Genomic DNA, 21,664 nt, shown 5'->3' with positions numbered 1-21,664 from the left:
TCTGATATAAGCCCCCCGCCTCTGATGACTGCGCCACCACCAGGCCCCAGGAAAAGACCCTCTCAGCGCTCGGAGACTGAGAACTAGACTACAGCTCCCTTAGGCCTTTGCGGGCAAAGGCGCGCTCCTTGCCTACGCCCCGAAGCCACCCGCGGCCCATTGCGCCGCGATGCCGCGTGGGAGTTGTAGGGCGGCGGCGAGCTCTTTCCAGGGAGCTCGCAGGCTTGAGGACTCTATATCCCTTGGTGCCCTGCGGCTGTTTCTGACGCGACCCGGTGGCCAGGGAGGGTGGGGGCGTGGCCTGCGCAGGGCCCCACCCAGCTCTCCTCTGGCTGGCTCGACTCGGCCGTGGCAGTAGGCGCGGCGGCGGCGGCGGCGGCGGCAGCGGCGGCGGGGGGGGAGGGGCCGGGCGGGGGGCTGGCGGCAGCGGCGAATGGACTCGCGGGTATCGGAGCTGTTCGGCGGCTGCTGCCGGCCCGGGGGGGGCCCGGCCGTGGGCGGAACCCTGAAGGCTAGGGGCGCCGGCGGCAGCAGCAGCTGCGGTGGCCCGAAGGGGAAGAAGAAGAATGGAAGGAACAGAGGGAGCAAAGCCAACAACCCCCCGTACCTACCCCCCGAGGTAAGCACCTGAGAAGTGGCGGGGTGAGAGGAAACCACTCCTTCCGGTCCCAGGACTCCAGGAAAGCGGGTCAGAGAGAATTAGTACCCCCTTCCGGTGTCAAGACCCCCAGGAGAGGAGAACCCTTCTTTCCGGTCCTAAGACCCTAGGGAGGAGGGACAGAGAGACTGGGCCTCCCCCTCCGGTGTTAGGACCCCAGGGAGGAAGAGTGGGGAGGGGGGATCCCCCCACTCTGATCTAGGTAACTCCAGAAGTGGGGAAAGGGGATCCCACCTGCATCCCTTTGGGAAGAGCAGAGTAAAATGCCCCGGTCCCTTCCCTGCTGCAACAGGAGAAGGGAGACTGCATCCTGGGATGAGGAGTTAGAGTTTTCTGAACTTGTTCCACGGGGAGGAGGGTAGTACCCGGGAAAAGAGCAATATGTTCCGTCCTTACAAACACACACACACACACACACACACACACACACACACAAGCAATATGTTCTGTCACTACACACACACACACACACACACACACACACACACGAGAACAGTCAGGCTTAGTCCTCCTGCCCTTTCCCTGTCCTATGAGGAAGTGGGGACAGCCTCCACCTTCCTGCTCCCTCTGTCCCTAAGGCAGACAATAACTGCTACTTTGTCCCTCTTAGAAAAGGAGGACCCAGGGGAAGAGCCTCATCAAGTGGTTATAAAACTTTAGCATGTATGAGAACCACCTGGATTGCTGCTCCACCCCTAGAATTTATGATTCAGTAGGTCAAAGGTGGCCCTGATAGTCTGCGTTTCTCATAAGTTCCCAGGTGATATGAATGCTGCTGGTCCTGGGACCACACTTTGATAACCATTAGCCTAGACCATTATCCTTGTACCACTTTTTGAAACCATCCTAATTCTTCATCTCCAGCAAAATGATAAAAAGGAAGGTCTTTACTGATGGGAAAAGGTCTCCTTTATACTCCATGAGGTGGAGATTATGGGTGAAGACCTGTAAGAGCCTGGGAGTCAAAGGGCCTTGAAGGGATGGAATGATGACCGGAAGGGGAAAAGAAAAATAAAATGGTCAGGGGAGGAGGAGTGCAGAAATGCAGGACAGGCAGAACAGGCAAATCTCATATCCTTTTGTACCCGAGAGGGGCAGGCTCAGGCAACAGGATCCTTCTGTGTTGGGTCACCTGATATAGGGAAGAGGAGGAGGGGATGGACTCAAGATTTCACCTCCACTGAGGCATGAGAGTTAGGGAACAGGAGGGGAAAAGCCACAGTGAGTCTAGTTTGTGGTGTCTTATCTCCTTCATTATATTTTGAGTTTCTTCTCTTCATCTCAACCCCAGCTTTGGAGCCCTGCCTCTCTTTCACCTGGACTCCTTTCTTATCAGGCTTGTAGTGACCAGTGCTGAGCTCACCCTTTGGCCGTGCTCCAGAACCTCTTGCAACCTCTTATTCTTGATGTCATCAGCTGAGAGGGGCGGGCAGGAAGGAAATGGTGTCTCTCAGATGAGTGGCAAAGAATGGCCTCAGCAGCCTGGACACGGAGAAGACATAGACTTGTGGGGACAACAGTTTGAGGCCCTAGGGGGAAGGGAGGGGGAGAATCTTGCATCCAGGAAGAGCGTGCTGCCAGTGATCAAAAAAGGAGGGAATCCGGGTTCTGTTCCTGGCGTAGATGGGTGACTGACTGTGTTCTCAGAGGCCTTTCCTTCAGAGAGGTAACACTGGGACTGAGTATAGGGCTGGTCTGCCATGACCTTTGACAGACACCTGCCTAAGCAGGTGCAGCTGAGGCTTCCTGCTCTCTTAAGTTAGCTGCCTGGACCCCAGTGGGAATCAAGGGGAAGTAGGGGTTAGGTCTGGACAGTGTGTGGTAACTGCTCCCTGTTTCTTTTCAGGCTGAAGATGGAAACATCGAATATAAAGTGAGTCTTAGGTTGGGGAGGGTCAGGTTGTCCTTGCTGGCGTGGGATGATTTCTTTGAGATCCTTCTAACTTCATGATCTGTAGTAACTTAAAGGTGTGGTTCAGGGTAAGGGCTCTGTACCTCATTCTGTTGGAAGAGGACTCACTGTTAGAGGAGGTCAGGGATGAGGGTAGTTAAGAGGGAAGGGAAGGTCCTGGTCCTTTCGGCAGGACAGATGGGGAGCCTGTGGGTTCAGGAGGAGCATCTCTGACTTTACCTTCTCATGATACCTCACCTGCCCTAAGCTGAAGCTGGTGAATCCATCCCAGTATCGTTTTGAGCACCTGGTGACACAGATGAAGTGGCGGCTCCAGGAGGGCCGCGGTGAGGCTGTCTACCAGATTGGAGTAGAAGACAATGGGCTGCTGGTGGGGCTGGCTGAGGAGGAGATGCGGGCCTCCCTCAAGACCCTGCACCGGATGGCAGAGAAGTATGCTTCCCCTTCCCCTTGGTTCTCCTTCCCCTAAATCTGGACCCACGCATGCCCAGTCACCTAGGGCCTGCCTCCTCTTGACAGAGGGCTGAAGTGGGGAGGGGTAGGTTTCTGGGATCCTCTGCATTGGATCCAGGCTTTTTTGCTCCTTTGCTTAAGGTTTGTTTGTATAAAGGGAGCTGTGGATGTGGGATAGACTGGAGGGGGGGGGGTGGGAAGTGAAGAAAGGTGTTGGGAGCTCTGTGGGAGGTATGAGAAGGCCATTGGTCCAGAGCAGGGATGGAAGGGGGCAGGGGTGTACAGGTGAGATGTGGCAGCTGTGGCCTTGCCGTGGCAGGGTCGGGGCAGACATCACTGTTCTCCGGGAGCGAGAAGTGGACTATGATAGTGACATGCCCCGGAAGATCACCGAGGTCCTGGTACGCAAGGTCCCTGACAACCAACAGGTGGGCCCACACCCTTCCCTGCCTCTCACGCCCATGCTCCCTGGGAGGACCCCGTGGTGGCAGACTCTCTCCTGGCCTGGGACCCTGGGGCGGGTCCAGTTCATCGTTTGGTCCCCAGAGAGTGCCACTGCCTTTGACCTTAACTCTCAGTGGAGAGAGGTGAAGGGTTGGAGCCCTGACCTCTGACAATTCATCCACAGTTCCTGGACCTCCGTGTGGCTGTCCTGGGGAATGTGGACTCAGGGAAGTCGACTCTGCTTGGAGTCCTGACCCAAGGAGAGCTGGACAATGGGCGGGGCCGGGCTCGGCTGAACCTTTTCCGCCACCTGCATGAGATTCAGTCCGGCCGAACCTCCAGCATCAGCTTCGAGATCCTGGGCTTTAACAGCAAGGGAGAGGTGCATGCAATCAACGGGACCCAGTGGGACCAGACTCTAAGGATGGGATGGTAGTGGTGAAGGACGGAGTCTGAGGTCAGAGTGTGGAGACTTTCTGGAATAGTGTAGACAAAGGCCCTGAGAGCACTGAACCAGCTCTGACCTCCTTAGAAAACAAATGGGGAATCAACTGAACTAAATCTGAAATGGGGCTCAGGGTTAAGAGGCAGGGTCACCCAGGGACTGGTTTAGGTCCTGGCAACTCTTGAAGGGTTGGGGAGGCTGGCAGGGGGCACTGAGAGCCCTGGGCTCTGGGCCAGGTGGTGAATTACAGTGACTCACGGACGGCAGAAGAGATCTGTGAGAGCAGCTCCAAGATGATTACCTTCATCGACCTGGCAGGCCACCACAAGTACCTGCACACCACCATCTTCGGCCTCACCTCCTACTGCCCTGACTGTGCCCTGCTCCTCGTCAGTGCTAACACTGGGATTGGTACGAGGCATCGGGGCAGGGATGGGGCTGGAGGGGGGTGCTGACTCTCCTACCCTGGGCCTCCTTAAATCTGGGAGCCAGACCAACTCCCCTCTTGCTCTCTCCTCCTTCCCTCATTCTAACTCTTCTTCTTGCTGCCTGCCTGCCTTCTCTGAGCAGCCGGCACCACAAGAGAACATCTGGGGCTGGCACTGGCCCTGAAAGTGCCCTTCTTCATCGTGGTCAGCAAGGTGGACCTGTGTGCCAAGACCACAGTGGAGAGGACGGTACGCCAGCTAGAGCGGGTCCTCAAGCAGCCTGGCTGCCACAAGGTCCCCATGCTGGTCACCTCTGAGGACGATGCCGTCACTGCTGCCCAGCAGTTTGCCCAGTCCCCCAAGTAAGCCTTTCTCACTCCAGAGCCCTAATCCACAGGGATGGCTCCACAGGGCCCCGGAACATGGGGTACCCCTCCCCCTAGGACCAGACCAGTTCTGGCTCAGTTCTGTGGTTTTTCAGGTTGGGATTGTAGGAGGACGTCTTTGCTAAAGGCTGGACCCTTCCCCCAAGCCAGCTTTGCTGACGCCTGGGACCCTGGGGACAAAGTGCTGTGCCAGGCATTTCCGTCTCCCTGGGCTCTGGGATGGGCCTCACGTGCCACACTCCATGGCTCACAGAGGGAGGGCCCCAAGCTCCTGAGAACCTTAGCAGACAACAGAGAGGAGCCCCTCGCCACTCCAAGAGAAGCTCACCTTTCCATGTATAGGGCTCCAGCCTCTGCTTCCTGTTGGAACTTTCCTGATCTGCGCATTCCGTGCCTCCCCCTACAGTGTCACCCCCATCTTCACACTGTCCAGTGTGTCTGGAGAGAGTCTGGACCTGCTCAAAGTCTTTCTGAATATTCTGCCGCCACTCACCAACAGCAAAGAGCAGGAGGAACTCATGCAGCAGCTGACGGAGTTCCAGGTAACTGGCCATCTAAACGGGCAGTGAGCTGGGGATCTGGGAGGGACCAATTCCCAGCCCCGAGTCTGTTTAGAGATTTTGGACTTGCCAGCCCTTGATAGAATCTTCTTTGGCTTCAGGTGGATGAAATCTACACAGTACCAGAGGTGGGGACAGTTGTTGGAGGGACACTTTCCAGGTGAATTGCCTTTCTTGCTACCCACCCTACTCAGCCCTCACATACCCAAACTCTGGAAGACATCATAGCCCAAAGGAGACCCTGGAGTTGAACAGAGCCCATCTAAAGGATGTGCTTGTTTGTAAATTAGGCTTTCACCATCAGAGGAGCTGGAGAAAGCTTGTGTATTGGCTTATAAGGGAAGAAACAGTATTGCTGCTTATTAGGACTCTCCAGGCCCCTGGGGGAGAGGTGTGGGTCTTGGCCCCAGGAAGAAAACTAGAGTGCATCAACTGACTTCATCTCCAACTAGGGAAATGAGAGGTCCCTTAAGACTCTTTCCAAAGCAGAGGATGAAACCCAAGGGGATAATTGCTCTTTCAGGGATCAGGTGCTCAGTGTCAAATCAACAGGTACCTGTCTGCCAGCGTCACTGCCAGCCTTTCCTGGTGTTAGCCTTCAGTCTGAATTCTGGACTGGGGCAAGGCAGTCATCTCCCCTACCTTCCAGTCAGAACTTAGGGTCTCTTTCTCCCACCCGAGGGACACAATCTTAGAAGGGAAGGACCTAGTAGAGAAGCAGGTAGGGGGGCTTAGGCTGACGCTGTGCCACCTGCCCTGTGGGCTGCAGTGGGATTTGCCGTGAGGGCGACCAGCTGGTGGTGGGCCCCACGGACGATGGCTGCTTCCTGGAGCTGAGAGTATGCAGCATCCAACGCAACCGCTCTGCCTGTCGTGTGCTGCGAGCTGGTCAGGCTGCTACGCTGGCCCTCGGGGACTTTGACCGAGCACTCCTTCGCAAGGTGAGGTGGGAGGGTGGGTTGGAGAGAGAACACAAAGAGGAATGCCTGGGAGGCTGGCTCCTTGAATGAGAAGCATCTGTCTAAGGTGCTTCAGGGGAACTTGAAGAGAACGTAGTCTCTAACCTAAGAAGCCGGTTACACAGACTGTCCGTGTATGAAAAAGGCTTAGGGTACTCATACAGCGCAGATCACTAAATGTGAATTACTGTGGTGCAACCCGAATGTCCAGGACTCTGAAAGTACTAAGCGTTAGAAGGGTTAGAGGACATGAAAGGTGAGTAAGGAAGGGTTCCCTCAAAAAGAAAGAGTTTTCAGTATTGTCTTCTGAGGTCTTTGTGTTGGAAGTCCTGGAGGAGGAGGAAGTTGAGGAGCTGTAAAGGGTGTGAGGGTGGCCGGGGAGGAGAGGCTAACGTGAGGTCTGCCCTTCCTGGGTCTGAGGGCTGTGCCTCCCCAGGGCATGGTGATGGTGAGCCCAGAGATGAATCCCACCATCTGCTCAGTGTTCGAGGCAGAGATAGTCCTGCTGTTCCACGCCACCACCTTCCGGCGAGGCTTCCAGGTGACCGTACACGTGGGCAACGTACGTCAAACAGCAGTGGTGGAAAAGATCCATGCCAAGGTGAGCAGGGCCCAGCCATGCCCCTGTTTTCCCAGGGAAAAGTCAGAATTCTGCTTCCAGAAGGGAGGAAAGCCCGTCCCCAGATTCGTAGAGAGCTCCCTTATCCCACAAAGGGGACAAAGCCCCGCTTGGGGTGGGCAGACGCCTGCTAGGCCCCCGAGGGTGGAGAGCCAAGGCTGGTAGAGACAGGAGGTACTTTCCAGGGGCAGTGACCATGTATCTGCTGCAGGACAAGCTGCGGACAGGGGAGAAGGCAGTGGTACGTTTCCGCTTCCTGAAGCACCCAGAGTACCTGAAGGTGGGCGCCAAGCTGCTGTTCCGGGAGGGTGTCACCAAGGGCATCGGCCATGTCACTGATGTGCAAGCCATTGCAGCGGGAGAGGCCCAGGCCAACATGGGCTTCTGAACTCCTCCAGGCAGGCACAGCTCTACTGCTGTCCCTACAGTACATAAGGTGACTTCCGGCCATGCTGCCCCCTGTTGGCGGCTCTGCGTGTTAGTAGGCTAGGGAGTGAGGGGTACTCTCTGCTGCTTGCTCCCTGCCACCTTTTCTGGAGAGACGCCAAGCTTGGTGTGACCAGGGAGGGGCAGTCCTGAGGGAGAGGACAGGAGAATTCAGGGCAGTGCTCAGCAGCTGTGTGTCCGCCTGGTTGGTTAATCAAGCTTGGCATCCCTACGGCCTGTCTACTGGAGGGAGCTGATCACCGCCACATTGGCCCAACTGTCAGGACTGGGCATGATTCGCCGGTGTGGTCCCTGCACGTCAGGAATTGTCACAACAACTGGGGGTGGTCCTCGAAAGCACTCCTTCTTCTATACCTCTTCTCAAGGCCATGTAAGTTGCCAGTCTCTACTTGACTGTGGACAAAAGACATCTGCTCCTGGCCATCTGCTGGCCCAGGGTCTGAAGAAATGGTACAGGGACAGTGAATGGCAGTGCTCCCGCCCTGTGCTGAGACATGAGGTCTGCTCTTCAGCTTTGTCTCCCTTCCCTTCTTCACTCAAGGGCCATGTCCCCAGTTCCTCCTCTCAGAGGCCCCACAGGTGCTATTTGTTGTGCTGGCCCAGGTGTGGGGCCGCCAAGCTAAGACTTGGCGTACCGAAGGTCAGCCGCATGTCAATCAGTCTTGTCCCCTCCTCTGCAGTGATCTGTTAGTTTTGATGCTGGATCAAACAGGATGTTTTGCCACAGTCCCCAGACTGGTGGCTGGGGACCTGACTCACAGCTCCCCATCCTGCCCCCATGTAAGTCCTCTCTTGTTTTAGTAATTTGTAGTGATCATCCCTTTCCCTCTGTTGCAGGGAACCTGGAGGAAAGGGAAAGATGTTGCCATACTTCCTATTCTTTAGAGCATGGATTCCCTCTTTCCCTTTGTTAGTGTCCTGGGTTCCCATGGACTCAGGGATTTGGTTGAGGTTTCTCTGCATATATATATACATATATATATATATATATATTTAAATACACATATATATATTGTACAGAATAAAAATGTTTTATTGAACACACTGTGCTTATGCTTAAGACCCAGGCGCATCTTCCAGAGCTGGATTCCTCTCCAGGATCAGAGACGAGTGAAATCCTTACACTGCTGAGCCCTGAATGGGTGAAGAACCCATTTGGTATCTCATTCACCCTGCTTCCTTTCCTCTCCCCCACTTGCGATCAGTATTCCAGTGCTGTGACTCAAGTATTCTGGCCTGTTTTGCATAGTTCTTTGAGTGAGCAGAATAGAAAGTGAAACTGCCACCTTTTCAGCTAAGATAGGTATCCACCCTGTACTTGAGGAGTTGGCCACTTGCTAATGGTCACAGGGGTAAGGAGGCTGATGACTGCGTCCTGTCAGAGATTTGGAGATAAGCGTGCCAGCTACTTAATGACGAGTAGAACTTAGAGACATGGCAATCTGGTCCTCACGCTTTTCCTAGCAATGCAAAGTAGCCTGAAGTGAGGTTTATATAGTCTAAACTGGCTTTTTGGAGCCGAAAGCCAGCTGGTGAAACCTTTGTCCCTTCCTCCTGTTTGTGTTCAGAGTACCTGACTACCACATTTTATGGGTGAAGAAATATGGCCCAAGGTTAAAGTCAACTGTAAAAAGCAGGGACTACAGGGACTTCCCTGGCAGCCAGTGGTTAAGACTCCACGCTTCCACTGCAGGGGGTGAGGGTTTGATCCTGGTAGGGGAACTAAGATCCCACGTGCTGTGCAGTGTGGCCAAAAAAAAAAAAAAAAGCAGGGACTACATTTTCAGTACTAATCCTTGCAAAAGAAATTTAATGATAAATGTGGGCCATGGTCCCATGGGTATTCTGCCTCCAGGGTATTAAAGTGATAGCCTCCCTACCATTCAGGCTCAGCTGCTTTTTATATATCACTGGTTTAACTTGCTACTAAGAAGCCTGTGGTTGAAGAGCTTCCTCTTGGTGTTGGGAACTAAGAACCATTTACTTCTGTACAGTTGCTGATAAACCGCTATGAGGGAAGGTTATAGTCAGCAAAAAGGTACTATAGCCTTCTCCCAACACTGACCTTTGCATGTCTGTCTGCTGCCCCCTCCACAGGCTCATTGCCAGTATGCTGGGGCAGGGCTGGCATTCCCAAGAAAACAAGGTGTGCTGCTTGTATTGTCTTTATTGGTTATTCACTAGTGCTCCCCCTACCTCCCCCCACTACCTGTCTTGGCCTCTAGAAGGTCAATGAAACCAAAGTTTCTACCACATTACTTTTCTATTTGACTCCTTCCAGTCAACTGAGGTGTTAAAAATTTGTTCAACTTGATCTGTACAGCACCCAGAGGAGATTTTGTTTTTAAACTTCTCCCTAGATTAGGAAAGGAAGTTTTGGAAAATGATACCGAGACATCTTCACAAACTAATGAGGCACTTTGCTACATTAATGCAACATTGAGGAGTATAAAAAGGTGTATAAGTAGTATGTACATTTTTATTGTTACAGTTCTGGTAATCTTAAAATTTTCAGTATATACGTTTCATCCAGTGAATATCAAGCACCTGTTGTGTGCAAGGCACTGTGAAGAATTCTTGCCTTTAAGAAATCTACAAATCTAGTAGGGAAAGAGCCATGTATACAGTAAGCACTATCTTTTATTAGATATTTAACTGCCACAAAGTGGAAGGTCTTTCTGGAGGAAGAAATAATTTGCTAGACACAGTGGTTTTCAAATGTTCCCCCTTCAAATTACAGACCCCCAATTTATAAATAAGCTAAAATAAGCCTAAAAGTACTGGTTTGAGTACATGTATGGGAAGGGGGACTGTGTGTACCGTTCTCCCTACCCTCTTATCTCCCCCCCCCGCCACCACTCAGTTCATCTTTGATTGGGTTCTCTGTGTAATCATCAAAAACATTTCCCATATCAGAAAAGCCAAAACTGACTTTCCACACATAAGAATGGAGATTAAGAATACAGTACTATAAACATGGACTAGTGCAAAAAGCTACAATAATTCATTTAAAACCCTAAGCTAAAGATTCACACTTCAGTAGGGAAGAGATGAACATGCCAGTGACCCTGAAGGCCCAAGCATTTACCTCTTACATTTGTATTTAGAGTTTAAGGAAATGACATTGCCCTCTACAAACCTGGTGGGCTGTTATTATCTTCTAGATGGTATTTCTCAAATTTGTTAATATACAAATTCATTAGGGGTGGGGGTAAGGCTGAGACTATTTCTAACAAGTTCTCTGGTGGCAGAGCTGCTGCCCCTCAAAATCACACTTGGAGTAACGAGGTCCTAGAGATGATCTAGTTCTGATCATGACTTAGCCAATCTAAACAGAGTTCCTGAGCTAGTCCAGTAACAGTCTCATTGCAAGAGGTAGAAGGGCCAATGGCTAAAATTGTGGCTGTGATAGGGTTTACTTGAATGAAATTCAGTATTTATTGAGTAGCTTCTATGTACACAGTCCTGCCCTAAATTAGTTACCACTTTAGGGTTTCAGGTCTTCACCTCACATAAAAAAATTTTTTTAAACTTTTTTTCACTCAGTTCCTTTTATGTGCCAACGTTAAGCTACATACTTTAAGTACATTTTTCTCAATCTTCAATAATCTAAGGCATTATCTCAGTTTTATACATGAGGAAAGTGACTTGCTCAAGGCTGTATTCCAAGAGGCAAAGCCAGGTTTGGAACCAGATCTCTTAACGTTCCAAGGCCCAGGCATTTTAAACTGTATGACACTGCTTCCCTAAAGACTAACAATTAAAAACTCAATACAGTTGTATCTCTGGAAGATGAGTTTTTACATCCCTGCCAACAATAGAATTAGAATCCCTGAGATGGGAGCCTTAACTCAGCATCTAACCGGATTATTTTCCTTATTAAAATTTTTATAAAGTTATAAATTTCCTTGAGAAGTGAACATATTTCCATCTCCCAGTTACAAATAAAATATTAAAACCCTGCAGCAAGCCTGAGGGCAGCACTAGTGTGTTAATGGCTTAAAAAATGATTCCAATGTCTGCATGCCCTGAGGCCTAGGGCGTTTATTATTGGAAGCCAAAGGGCTCTTGGGATTTCTTTTGCCTTGAGGAGAACTGGCAGGAACAACCTGGGGGTTTGAGGAGTGGGGCTGCAAAAAGGATTTCTGCAAGTCCAATGCAAAATGATAGTCTGTATGTTCTGGCATCTCCCATACAGGTACCAGAGAGCCACACTTCTCACAGGGCACTTGGTCCTCAGCAGCCAGAAGACTGGAGGTAGTAGTTGCCTTCTGAGCCACCTCCAGAGCAGACTTGGAAGTTAAAGAAGTAAGGCTGCTCAGGCTGTTCTGGGCCAAATCCATCTCTGCAGGAGTTGCTTTGAAGGATCCTAACTTCACCTTTTCACAGACAGGGGCACAATCTGGACACTCTGCTGGAAAACAATTTGGTAACTCTTTAGGACTGGACTGTGGTTTTTGTGGAGGGAAGAAAACATTAGTAAGCTGTTTCTGCTTTAGAAGCAGACTTTTCTGTTTAAAGAAGGGCTCAGTTCCTGAAGTACGACTGGTTTGGAAAGGTAATGAGGGCTTGGAGGGTGAATTGCTTATGGGGGCCTGCGTAGTGGCAGTAAGAGAAGAAAGTGAAGCTTCTTTGACTTTCTGCTTTTCTGCAGCTTTCTGGAAGAATGATTCCAGAGAAGTGGTTGCTTTCTTAGTGGTTGTCACCGCTGGGCCATTTTCCTGGGTCTTAGCTTCTGAACTGGTAATTGGCACCTTTGACGGAGAACTTGGGTCACTGCTCAAGAAGATGGTGATGTCTGTGCCAGGTGAAGGGGCAGAGGCAGAGAATTTGGTAGCACAGAGGAAAACCATTGTAAGGGGAGGGGACCTGAATAGAAAGTAAAAGAATAAGATTAGCACCAGGTCACACGTTCAGTTTGTAAATGATTGGGATTCTGATTCTGCCACAAAAGGAAACTTACTGCAGTGGTTCTCAAACTTGAGGGCATATTGGATTAATAGATTCAGTAGACCTGGGATGGGCAGAGAATTTGCCATTCTAACAAGTTCTCAGGTGATGCTGACCTTGCTGGTCTAGGACCACACCTTGAGAACCACTGACCTTGGTGAGCACCCACTAAGTCAGATGTGTAAGTTGGATCCCCTGACAGCTGGGTTTATTGTTTTCATAAGATACTGCTGCAGAGCTGCTGAAATTCAGGGTTGAGGCAAGAAACTATTCAGGGCAATAAAAAAGCTTTAGAATATTTAGACTGGAAAGACTTATGAAAAAATCCTCTTATGCACTCTTCTGTTTTTAAACAGAACCGGAACTCTGACAGACTTTCAACTCTGGAATTTCTAGAGAATGAAATTTCACAACTGCTTTGGTTATCTGGTCTCAGAAATATTTCAAGAAATTCCTGTCATAAAGTTCCTCATTATGTCTAATTACCCAAATAAATTTTCACGAGTTGAATTTTGGAAGATGAAATGTGCTTTTATATACAGATTAGTCCCTTGATGAGGTAAATTTAAAAATTGGGGCTTCCCTGGTGGCGCAGTGGTTGAGAATCTGCCTGCCAATGCAGGGGACACGGGTTCGAGTCCTGGTCTGGGAAGATCCCACATGCCGCAGAGCGACGAGGCCCGTGCGCCACAACTACTGAGCCTGCGCGTCTGGAGCCTGTGCTCCGCAACAAGAGAGGCCGTGATAGTGAGAGGCCCGCGCACCGCGATGAAGAGTGGCCCCCACTTGCTGCAACTAGAGAAAGCCCTCGCACAGAAACGAAGACCCAACACAGTCATAAATAAAATAAATAATAAATAAATAAATAAATAAATAAAATTATCATGACAGTATCTCACTATTCTTCTCTTTCATGCTCTGGGACAGTCTTATAATCAGACAACGTTATGCTTCCCTGTCAATATTTCACACTCTTGGTGAGTAGTATTTGTTATAGTCTGCCAATTTACAAGGTTTAATGTGAACATAGTATCACAATTATCATTTGGTTCAGTAAAACCATTCAGTATTTGAAAATAAATATACCAGGAAGTAGAAGTAAATTATTCTAAGTAAAGAACAAAGACTCTAACTTTAGAGACCCATACATTTAGTACCCATATATTCAGATATGCAGTAACTTAGGTGCCTAACTAAACTTTTCTTTTTATAATCTCCAATGTAGATCTATAAATAAACAACCAATATATCTTCCTCACATAATTCTATTTACATTGTGAATCTAGAATACTTTTTTCAATTTAAGAGGCTATGTTAAATAAATAATTATGGGATTCCAATACTGAAAATCATTAATATCTGGACAGTAAATGAATACACTCCAGTGTATACTTGGTTATCTTTAATGGCCAGCTGAAGTGAAGTTTATTATTATGACATTTGGTATTACACCAGTGGAGCTTGTAACTGAGTTGGGATGTGAGGTAGAGATTACTGGTGAATAGGTCACTTTCATTATCAAGGAAGATGATTTTAAGATAGAACCATCAAGCAGTTGAGAGAAAAGTTCCCTAGAACCATCAAGCAGTTGAGAGAAAAGTTCCCTGAAACTTGAGTTCTGTACTCCTAAGTACAATTGGTCATTCCCCTGACTACAGCAAATTGATATAGGCAGGGATAGTATTGGTTCACTCTGCCTCTCAAACCAAATGTAGGCAAAGAGGCTGCAGCTGAGCTGCCTTGTTTCTGGTGGTGCTTCTGTGTCCTACCCCAGCTGGAATGCTTATATACCCACTAATTTTAAATAAAGACAGGGTTTAAATCTCAAAAGAAGATGAGTTAGAAGGAAACTCACCATTCAGTTTGGGTTACTGAAGTGTTACAGTTCCTGATGACAGCAAATGCATCATGGCTCATCTTGTGAGCATCATAGCGAGTAAGGGCACAGCAGCGGCGCAGGCTGCTGAGACGTTTGTCTCCTTGTACGCGAATGCTCACAGCCAACTGAGTGGCCACCCTGTCATTCTGTGGGTATAAATGGATTGAGAGAGAACTGAAGTTACCTTGAGCATGTGGCTTCTATATAGTGAACTCTGTGAAAGGAAAAAACCAGGGTGACAGAATGGTTTGGGAATAGGTTTAATTTTTTTAAATTTTGTGCTGTTTCTGAGTATAAGTAATAGGAGAAGACATAATTTAGATGATGGAATATTAGAATGTCTAGGATATTTTGACAGGTAATGGGAACAGGACAGAATAAATTAAAATGGATTCTCCTGAATGTTTTGTTTTGGTTTTTTTTTTTGGTGGTGGTGTCCGTGCAGGAAGATTATACTAAATACTTGTAATACTATATTCTAGTTTGTGACTGAAGGAGGGTTCATGTAAGTCATTGAAAGGGTGTCAGGATTGAGTAGTGGATCTATTCTTTAATCTGCTCTGATGCTCTTATGCTTAAGAAGAGCAGAAGTGGACTTACCTGGTGGCACAAGTGGTTAAGAATCCGCCTGCCAACGCAGGGGACACGGGCTCGAGCCCTGGTCCGGGAAGATTCCACATGCCGCAGAGCAACTAAGCCCATGTGCCACAACTACTGAGCCTGCGCTCTAGAGCCCACGAGCCACAACTACTGAGCCCGTGTTCCACAACTACTGAAGCCCGTGCACCTAGAGCCTGTGCTCCTCAACAAGAGAAGCCACCGCAATGAGAAGCCCACACACTGCTATGAAGAGTAGCCCCTGCTCGGGCTTCCCTGGTGGCACAGTGGTTGAGAGTCTGCCTGCCAAGGCAGGGAACACGGGTTCGAGCCCTGGTCTGGGAAGAGCCCACATGCCGCGGAGCAACTGGGCCCGTGAGCCACAGCTACTGAGCCTGCGCGTCTGGAGCCTGTGCTCCGCAGCAAGAGAGGCCGCGATAGTGAGAGGCCCGCACACCGCAATGAAGAGTGGCCCCCGCTTGCCACAACTAGAGAAAGCCCTCGCACAGAAACGAAGACCCAACACAGCTAAAAATAATAAATAAATAAATAAATAAATAAAAATAAAGGAATTCCTTTAAAAAAAAAAAAAAAGAGTAGCCCCTGCTCGATGCAAATAGAGAAAGCCCGCGCGCAGTAACGAAGATCCAACGCAGCCAAAAATTAATTAATTAATTAATTTAAAAATACGTGTTTGTTAAATGCATAAATATTTCAATCTTAACAACAACAACAAAAAACAGCAGTAGTTTCCGCTAGCACCTCCTTACAGCCCATCTATAGAAGATAAAGTGTAGTGAGCCTGCCTCTAGAGAGCATGATCACTGATTCACTTTTCAGTGACGTCTAAGCGCCTGAATACTGTTGATGCAAAGCAAACTAAGAAATAAAGGTCAAGAGGCAAGAAGGTAAAAAGTATATATAGGGATCCCCTCAAAATCATAAGATTCTAGTGAGAAGAAACACCCCTAAGACAAACCAAGAGCAGCGACCAACTTCTAGGTAAAAATACATTTTGTATTTTTGTGCATTTTGTAAATACATTTGATACAGATTTGTATATCTCGAGAGAAGACAAATAGGCAATTACAAACAAGTCCTTGTTGACTAAAACCATTCAATCATAACTGACTGCCTACTCTGTATCAGGCACTATCTAGAGATACAGGAGAGAACAAAATAAAGTCCAGGCCCTTCTGGATCTTATCTTGTAGTAGGAGCTGCGTATAATAAACAAGTAGGCATGTAATAGAAATGACTACAAAGTGCCATGGAAAAAAGCAGAGTAAGGCAGAGAGTGATGGAGGCTGCTGATATGACAGGGTAGTTGGGGAGAAGGTGAAGGTGAAATTTACTTGGTGTGTTAAATAAACAGGGAGGAGGCCAGCAAGTGGGAGTCTAGAGGGCAGTGAGCTAGGGGGAGATGATAGGACATAAGGTCATTGACTGTTAGAGAATAAAGAGATGAGAACGGAGCGACACCTAGTGGGCAAAGTCAAATAGGCCCATAACACAACCTCTTTATGTTGCCTCCCAAAGAACAAACATTTACCACCACCTCAGCTAAAAAGGGGCAAACAAGTAATTATAGATGATTCCTGACAGTATACAGTTGATGTCTCAACTTGAGAGGACATATCAAACAATACCATCAGGAAAATGGAAAGAAAATCCACAGAATGGGAGAAAATATTTGCAAATTATATATTTGACAAGGAACTTGTATCCAGAATACATACAGAACTTTTAAAACTCAATATAAAGAGACAACCCATGTCAAAAATGGGCAAAGGATCTCGACATTCATTTCTCCAAAGAAAATAAAATAGCCAATAAGCACCTGAAAACCATGAGATACCACTTCACACCCACTAAAAATTTTTAAAAAGACAATAACAAAGATATAGAGAAATTAGAACCCTCTTACATTGCTGGGAGTGTAAAATAGTGCAGCAACAGTCTGGTATGCTAACATAGAGTTGCCATGTGACTCAGCAATTCTACTCCTAGGTATATATACAAAGGAAATGAAAACATGTCTACACAAAAATCTGTACATGAATGTTGACAGCAACATTATTCATAATAGCCAAAAAGTGGAAACAAATATCCATTCACTGATAAATTGATAAATAAAATGTGGTATATCCATTCAATAGAATGTTGTGATAAAAAGGAATAAAGTACTGATAGATGCTACAATATGGGTGAACCTTGAAAATATTATGTTAATTGAGAGATTTCAAGCCAGTCACAAAAGGCCACATATTATATTATTCCATAGATATGAAATGTCCAGAATAATTAAGTCTATAGAGACAGAAAGCAGACTAGTGGTTGCGTAGGGCTGGGGGAGTAACTATTAGTGGGTATAGGATTTCTTTTTTGGGTTATGAAATGTTCTTAAATTGATTATGGAATAGTTGAACAACTCTGAAATACACTAAAACTACTGAACTGTATACTATAAATGGGTGAATTTTATGGTATGTAAATATATATATATGTATCAATAGAGCTTTTTTTTTAAAAGAGAGAAGATAAACTGATCATCAGATGTTTCATCTTTGACCTAAGACTCTGTCTCTAAAACTGAGTACTTCTTTGTCACGCGGACTATGTTAAAGCCGAATAATTTACAGTCCAATCCCTAAATGTCCTGCTTAATGGTTCTGTACTCTGATGAAGATCCACTTTATATTCAGAGTTGCAGTAACATTTAGATAATATGCAAAAAAGTAAAAGCAAACGGTAATGAGGGAGACAGGAGGAGTCAGGTCTTACGTTCACAGATCCAGGCTTTTGAAAATCATACTGAGTTTTATGGCAGTTTTATGGGAAAAGATAAAAGATTTCTTAAAATTTTCCAGCTGGTACCTTTTTGTATCTTTGTTTCTACTCCATAAGGTAAGGAGCAACTTGTATTTAAATCCCAAAGCTCACCCCAGGAATAAAGAAAGAAAATCTTACATCATTTCGGTCCTTGATTAGTCTCTCCTCTAGTTCCTGGGCTAATTGCAAAAGCCACCATTGTACCTAAAAAAAGTATTGAGACTTTAATCTTTCATTTAAAGACTCTAGGTTTATTATAGAACTAAATGGTGGTTTTGTTCAGTTCTCCCCAAAATGGAAGTGTGCAACAAAGTCTCCCCTGTAACGATCCCAGGATCATAGGAATCTTCAGTACTCTGACCTGCCCTAGATCAAGATCTTTCATTTTCTTTTCCTGCTGGCATGCCATCAGGTGAATTTCAGGCATGTTCCAGCTCTGAGAAAAAAAAGACACAAACTTGAGGCACAATATCCTGGCCTCCTAAGATTTCACCTACCAAAAAATGAGTAATTCCATTTCGAACTTCAATCAGCTCCATTCTATTTCTTTTTAGATGGAAGAAAGGGAAAAAATAATAATAAAAAAAAATAATCCCAAGTTAAACTAATCAATTTTCTGCACACAAAAAACCTTCTATTTCCTTCATATTTTACAGCATAAAAGTCCCATCTAACTTTCCACAGCTACCAAAACCTACCCACCAACTCTCTTAAAAGAGGCAATGTTCTGTCAAGAATGTCTGCCTACCTGTTCCGGAGCAGCCAGAGCTGTTTTTCCTGGGAAGTTCTTGCCGCAGCCAATGGTTTTGGGTATTTGCCTGGGTCTAACTGGTTCATGTTCAATCCCCCGGCACATGGCATATAGCCAAGATCTAATAAAACCAGCAAAAAAGTTTAAGGTGAAAGAAAATGATTATTCTTGTTAAAACAAAATACCTATATTATACTACCTTTTATCGCTTTCATGAAAAAGGAAAAATTTGTTCAAAATTAAGTACACCTCACCCGTAACAGAATCCTTGCCCTTCCCAATGATTTCCAGTAATGATAAATTGCCAAGGAGAACACATTATGCTTTCTAAAGCCAAGTCATCATTTGTATTTTTGGAAAAGTGCCAACTAAGCCACAGATTTCATATCCCCAAGTATTTTTGGTACTTACTAAGCATAAATACAAGGATTTTTAAGAGAACAACAGCATCTTAGCACACATAAATGTTGTACATGTATATATCAGAGCTTCAAAGTAACAGTTCCTATCTACCAACCTATTTAGGCACGTGAAAAAAACTAGACTAATAGGTTATAATGATTTAATATTTTAAAGCAAAAGGACCAATGCAATTACCTCGAGGAGCAAATATTAACCTAAAGATAGGTCTAGATTTTACCTGATTCTCTTGTCTGCATTTGAATTTAGCATATCCATAAAGGTTATGATTGAAAAGTATTAGGAATCACTTACCCATTCTTCTCCCCAAAATGACTCTGGAGCTGGGATTCAGTGAACTGGGTCAGTTCTCCCATGTATTCTACCCCCAGGATTTCAATGACAGAAGCCCCTAGCTTTCCTCCAAGATTACGGCTAACAACAACCAAAAAAAGACAAAAGATTTATAGGTCACATCATAAATATCTGGTTAGCGTAGATACAAAACATTTTGCCTGGGTAAGAAGCTCTCCAGAAAGTTCAGGGAAAATGAGAACACACATTGGTCCTGTAAACTATTGATTTTCTAGCATAAGAATTCAGTACTCTGGAAGTTAGGGCCTGGGAAGAAGATTAACCATAGCATAAACACAAGGGTAAAGTCATTAATTAGTTATCAAGTCAACTGTATATAAAGCTTTCAATTGTACAGGACCTACTGTCCCATTTAGGGATTAAAATTCCACCTCCAAAACAAACCCCTTCCATAGCTAAAACCTTTTATATTTAAGAATATAGTAAAAAAAAAAAAAACTCTTCAGCTTGGCCTTTGAGATGTCTAATAATCTGTCCTCAACCTCTCTGTTCAGTCCTTTTTCCATCACTTATCTTCCTCAATATGGTCCCAGTTCACTGGAAATATCTTATATTTTCTCCCTCTTGGTGCTCAAAACAGTCTCCAAATTGGTATTATTCTTCTATTCTCACCTGACTCTCCGAATTGTGCCAATCTCATAACAAAATCCCATGCCTTTTTCATAAGTCCTTCTCAGATGACTTTTATAAACTTTGGTAACTACCTGTACAATTCATTTAGCAGTTACTCACATATAGTCTTGATGATAGCACTTTCACTATTGCTTTGAACAGTTATATCTTGTCCCTTCAGCAATATTATAAGCCCTTGTCAAGGACACACTATTGGTATGCACAACCTAGTTATTAATTTTATTTGGGAGCAATTCAGTAGCCCTGAACAGCTTGATACACTACTAGAACAAAGAAAAGAAGTAAAATTCCTATTTGTTATTTAGTAACAGCCTTGAGTAAAAAACCTAGAAGGAAGTTAAACATATGGCTAAAAAACAGTTCATTTTTTAAAATTCAGGATTAAGTATCTTCCACAGATAATCCGGAATTGAAAGTTCATTAAGAAAAATATCTCAGAATGTTTGTAAAATTTTCTGTGTCATCTCCCTCCTGTCCCCATGGTACCTATTTTCCCTGGCTCCAATCCTTATGGAACAGAAGAAACTACAACCAGAGAGGGCCTTCACCTATATAGAAGTGAAATCTAAGGTGCTCCCTGAATACTTACATTTTGCTAATAGGCACTTGGCTGAAGAGCTGTGGGACTGACCCATGTGAGACCAGGGTCTGCCGGTTGGGCTTGTTTAGTCCACAGGCCAGCTTTGCCAGAACCTGGAGCATGGAAAGTATAAAAACCCCATTACTGTCAACACCCACACACAGAGTTGGTGAATATTAACACACACATATACACGCATACACAAGGCACAGCTTAAGGGCTGTAACTAATGGTTTCCATGTTAAAAACAAAAACAAAACCAGAAACTCAAGACATCTCCAAAGCTTGGTGTCCCACAACATCCACAGTGGAAAACATGACCCACTATCATTATCCTCATTGTTCTTTCCAAATCTTCCATTCTCAGTCTTTCTTTAGTCGTTTATTCCACCCGTGTCTATTCCTTAAGGTTTTCCTACTTCAAGAGGGTGAAAAAGTAGAGAAGCTACACAAGAGACTTAAGATGCATTTCTTAGTATGTCCATATGAAAATGCTAAAACAAACTCATTTTACCCTACTCCATTTATATACATTTCTTGATTAATGGTTAGTCCATTTTGAGTCCCGGATTTAATACAGATTACCATCATTTAGTATCTGTGATAAAGACTGGGCTTGAAATCATTGTCCAATAGCAAACATCTTCTTATGCTAAATAAGACTTCAAAATGAAAAAACCCTTGAGAAGTCTTTTCAAAGAATAAGATACTTCAGTGGTATCATTTAACAACTTATAATCGGTAGGAAAAATATAAAATCACTCTTCAAATTCATTGGAGAGATTCTCTGAAACTTCTACTAGGCCACATTTAGTCTAGTTTAAATTACTACATGGAGACTTTTGTTTCCCCTCCCTCCACCTAACCAGAAAAAAAAAAACCCAAAATTCTACTGGGTAGTTTGGCAACTTTCCTCTTCTTGGGAATTCCCTGGCGGTCCAGTGGTTAGGACTCGGTGCTCTCACTGCCATGGGCTGGGGTTTAATCCCTGGCTGGGGAACTAAGATCCCACAAGCTGAGCAGTGCGGAACTTTCCTCTTCTTGAGTGAGGGAGAGAAGGTAGTAACTAGGAATAATCAGCCACTGCCCAACTACTGAGTCTACACCAAAGGGGATGAAGATCCCAGGGCCACACTGCAGTTTAATCAGAAAGCACAGAACAAAAGCACAGAACACCCAGAACTCCACATAAGAAGTGAGATAATACTAGAAAATTCAGCAACTGAAAAGAAAATAAATAGGTTCCTACTAGCCTCCTCCTTTCTTTGTTTGCTTGCAGGATCTTAGTCCCCTGACCAGGGATTGAACCCAGGGCCCCCGGCAGCGAAAGCGCCGAGTCCCAACCACTGGACCACCA

General features: G+C 46.0%; 2 protein-coding genes across 5 annotated transcripts in view; one reads left to right on the top strand and one right to left on the bottom strand.

Annotated features, from left to right (window-relative positions):
* Window positions 1–414: 414 nt before the first annotated feature.
* Window positions 415–9,784, top strand: GTPBP2 (GTP binding protein 2). 3 transcript variants are annotated; one of them, XM_068559306.1, is made up of 13 exons: window positions 415–619; window positions 2,505–2,531; window positions 2,818–3,002; window positions 3,343–3,451; window positions 3,652–3,849; window positions 4,149–4,323; window positions 4,483–4,702; window positions 5,133–5,268; window positions 5,388–5,446; window positions 6,056–6,227; window positions 6,682–6,846; window positions 8,373–8,469; window positions 9,409–9,784. In XM_068559306.1, the coding sequence occupies exons 1-13, from the start codon at window positions 434–436 to the stop codon at window positions 9,534–9,536; spliced, it is 1,857 nt and encodes a 618-aa protein (XP_068415407.1). In that variant the 5' UTR covers window positions 415–433; the 3' UTR covers window positions 9,537–9,784. The 3 variants fall into 3 exon arrangements, with proteins under 3 accessions (XP_068415407.1, XP_068415408.1, XP_068415409.1); XM_068559307.1 differs by lacking the exons at window positions 8,373–8,469; window positions 9,409–9,784 and adding an exon at window positions 7,076–8,351; XM_068559308.1 differs by lacking the exons at window positions 8,373–8,469; window positions 9,409–9,784 and adding an exon at window positions 7,050–7,122.
* A 149-nt stretch (window positions 9,785–9,933) lies between these two features.
* POLH (DNA polymerase eta) overlaps window positions 9,934–21,664 on the bottom strand; it is a 30,619-nt gene continuing 18,888 nt past the window's right edge. For both annotated transcript variants that reach the window (XM_068559305.1, XM_068559304.1), the window contains exons 6-11: window positions 20,317–20,420; window positions 19,035–19,154; window positions 18,318–18,441; window positions 17,708–17,773; window positions 14,117–14,286; window positions 9,934–12,180 (exon numbers count right to left, since the gene is read on the bottom strand). In XM_068559305.1, the coding sequence (XP_068415406.1) occupies window positions 11,295–12,180; window positions 14,117–14,286; window positions 17,708–17,773; window positions 18,318–18,441; window positions 19,035–19,154; window positions 20,317–20,420 (1,470 nt within the window). In that variant the 3' untranslated portion in view covers window positions 9,934–11,294. The remainder of the gene's footprint in view (window positions 12,181–14,116; window positions 14,287–17,707; window positions 17,774–18,317; window positions 18,442–19,034; window positions 19,155–20,316; window positions 20,421–21,664) is intronic.

The sequence above is a fragment of the Eschrichtius robustus genome, chromosome 12 (assembly GCF_028021215.1).
Source record: "Eschrichtius robustus isolate mEscRob2 chromosome 12, mEscRob2.pri, whole genome shotgun sequence".
Taxonomy (NCBI): domain Eukaryota; kingdom Metazoa; phylum Chordata; class Mammalia; order Artiodactyla; family Eschrichtiidae; genus Eschrichtius; species Eschrichtius robustus.
The sequence above is the reverse complement of the archived record's forward strand: the minus strand, read 5'-3'. Positions and strand labels throughout refer to the sequence as shown.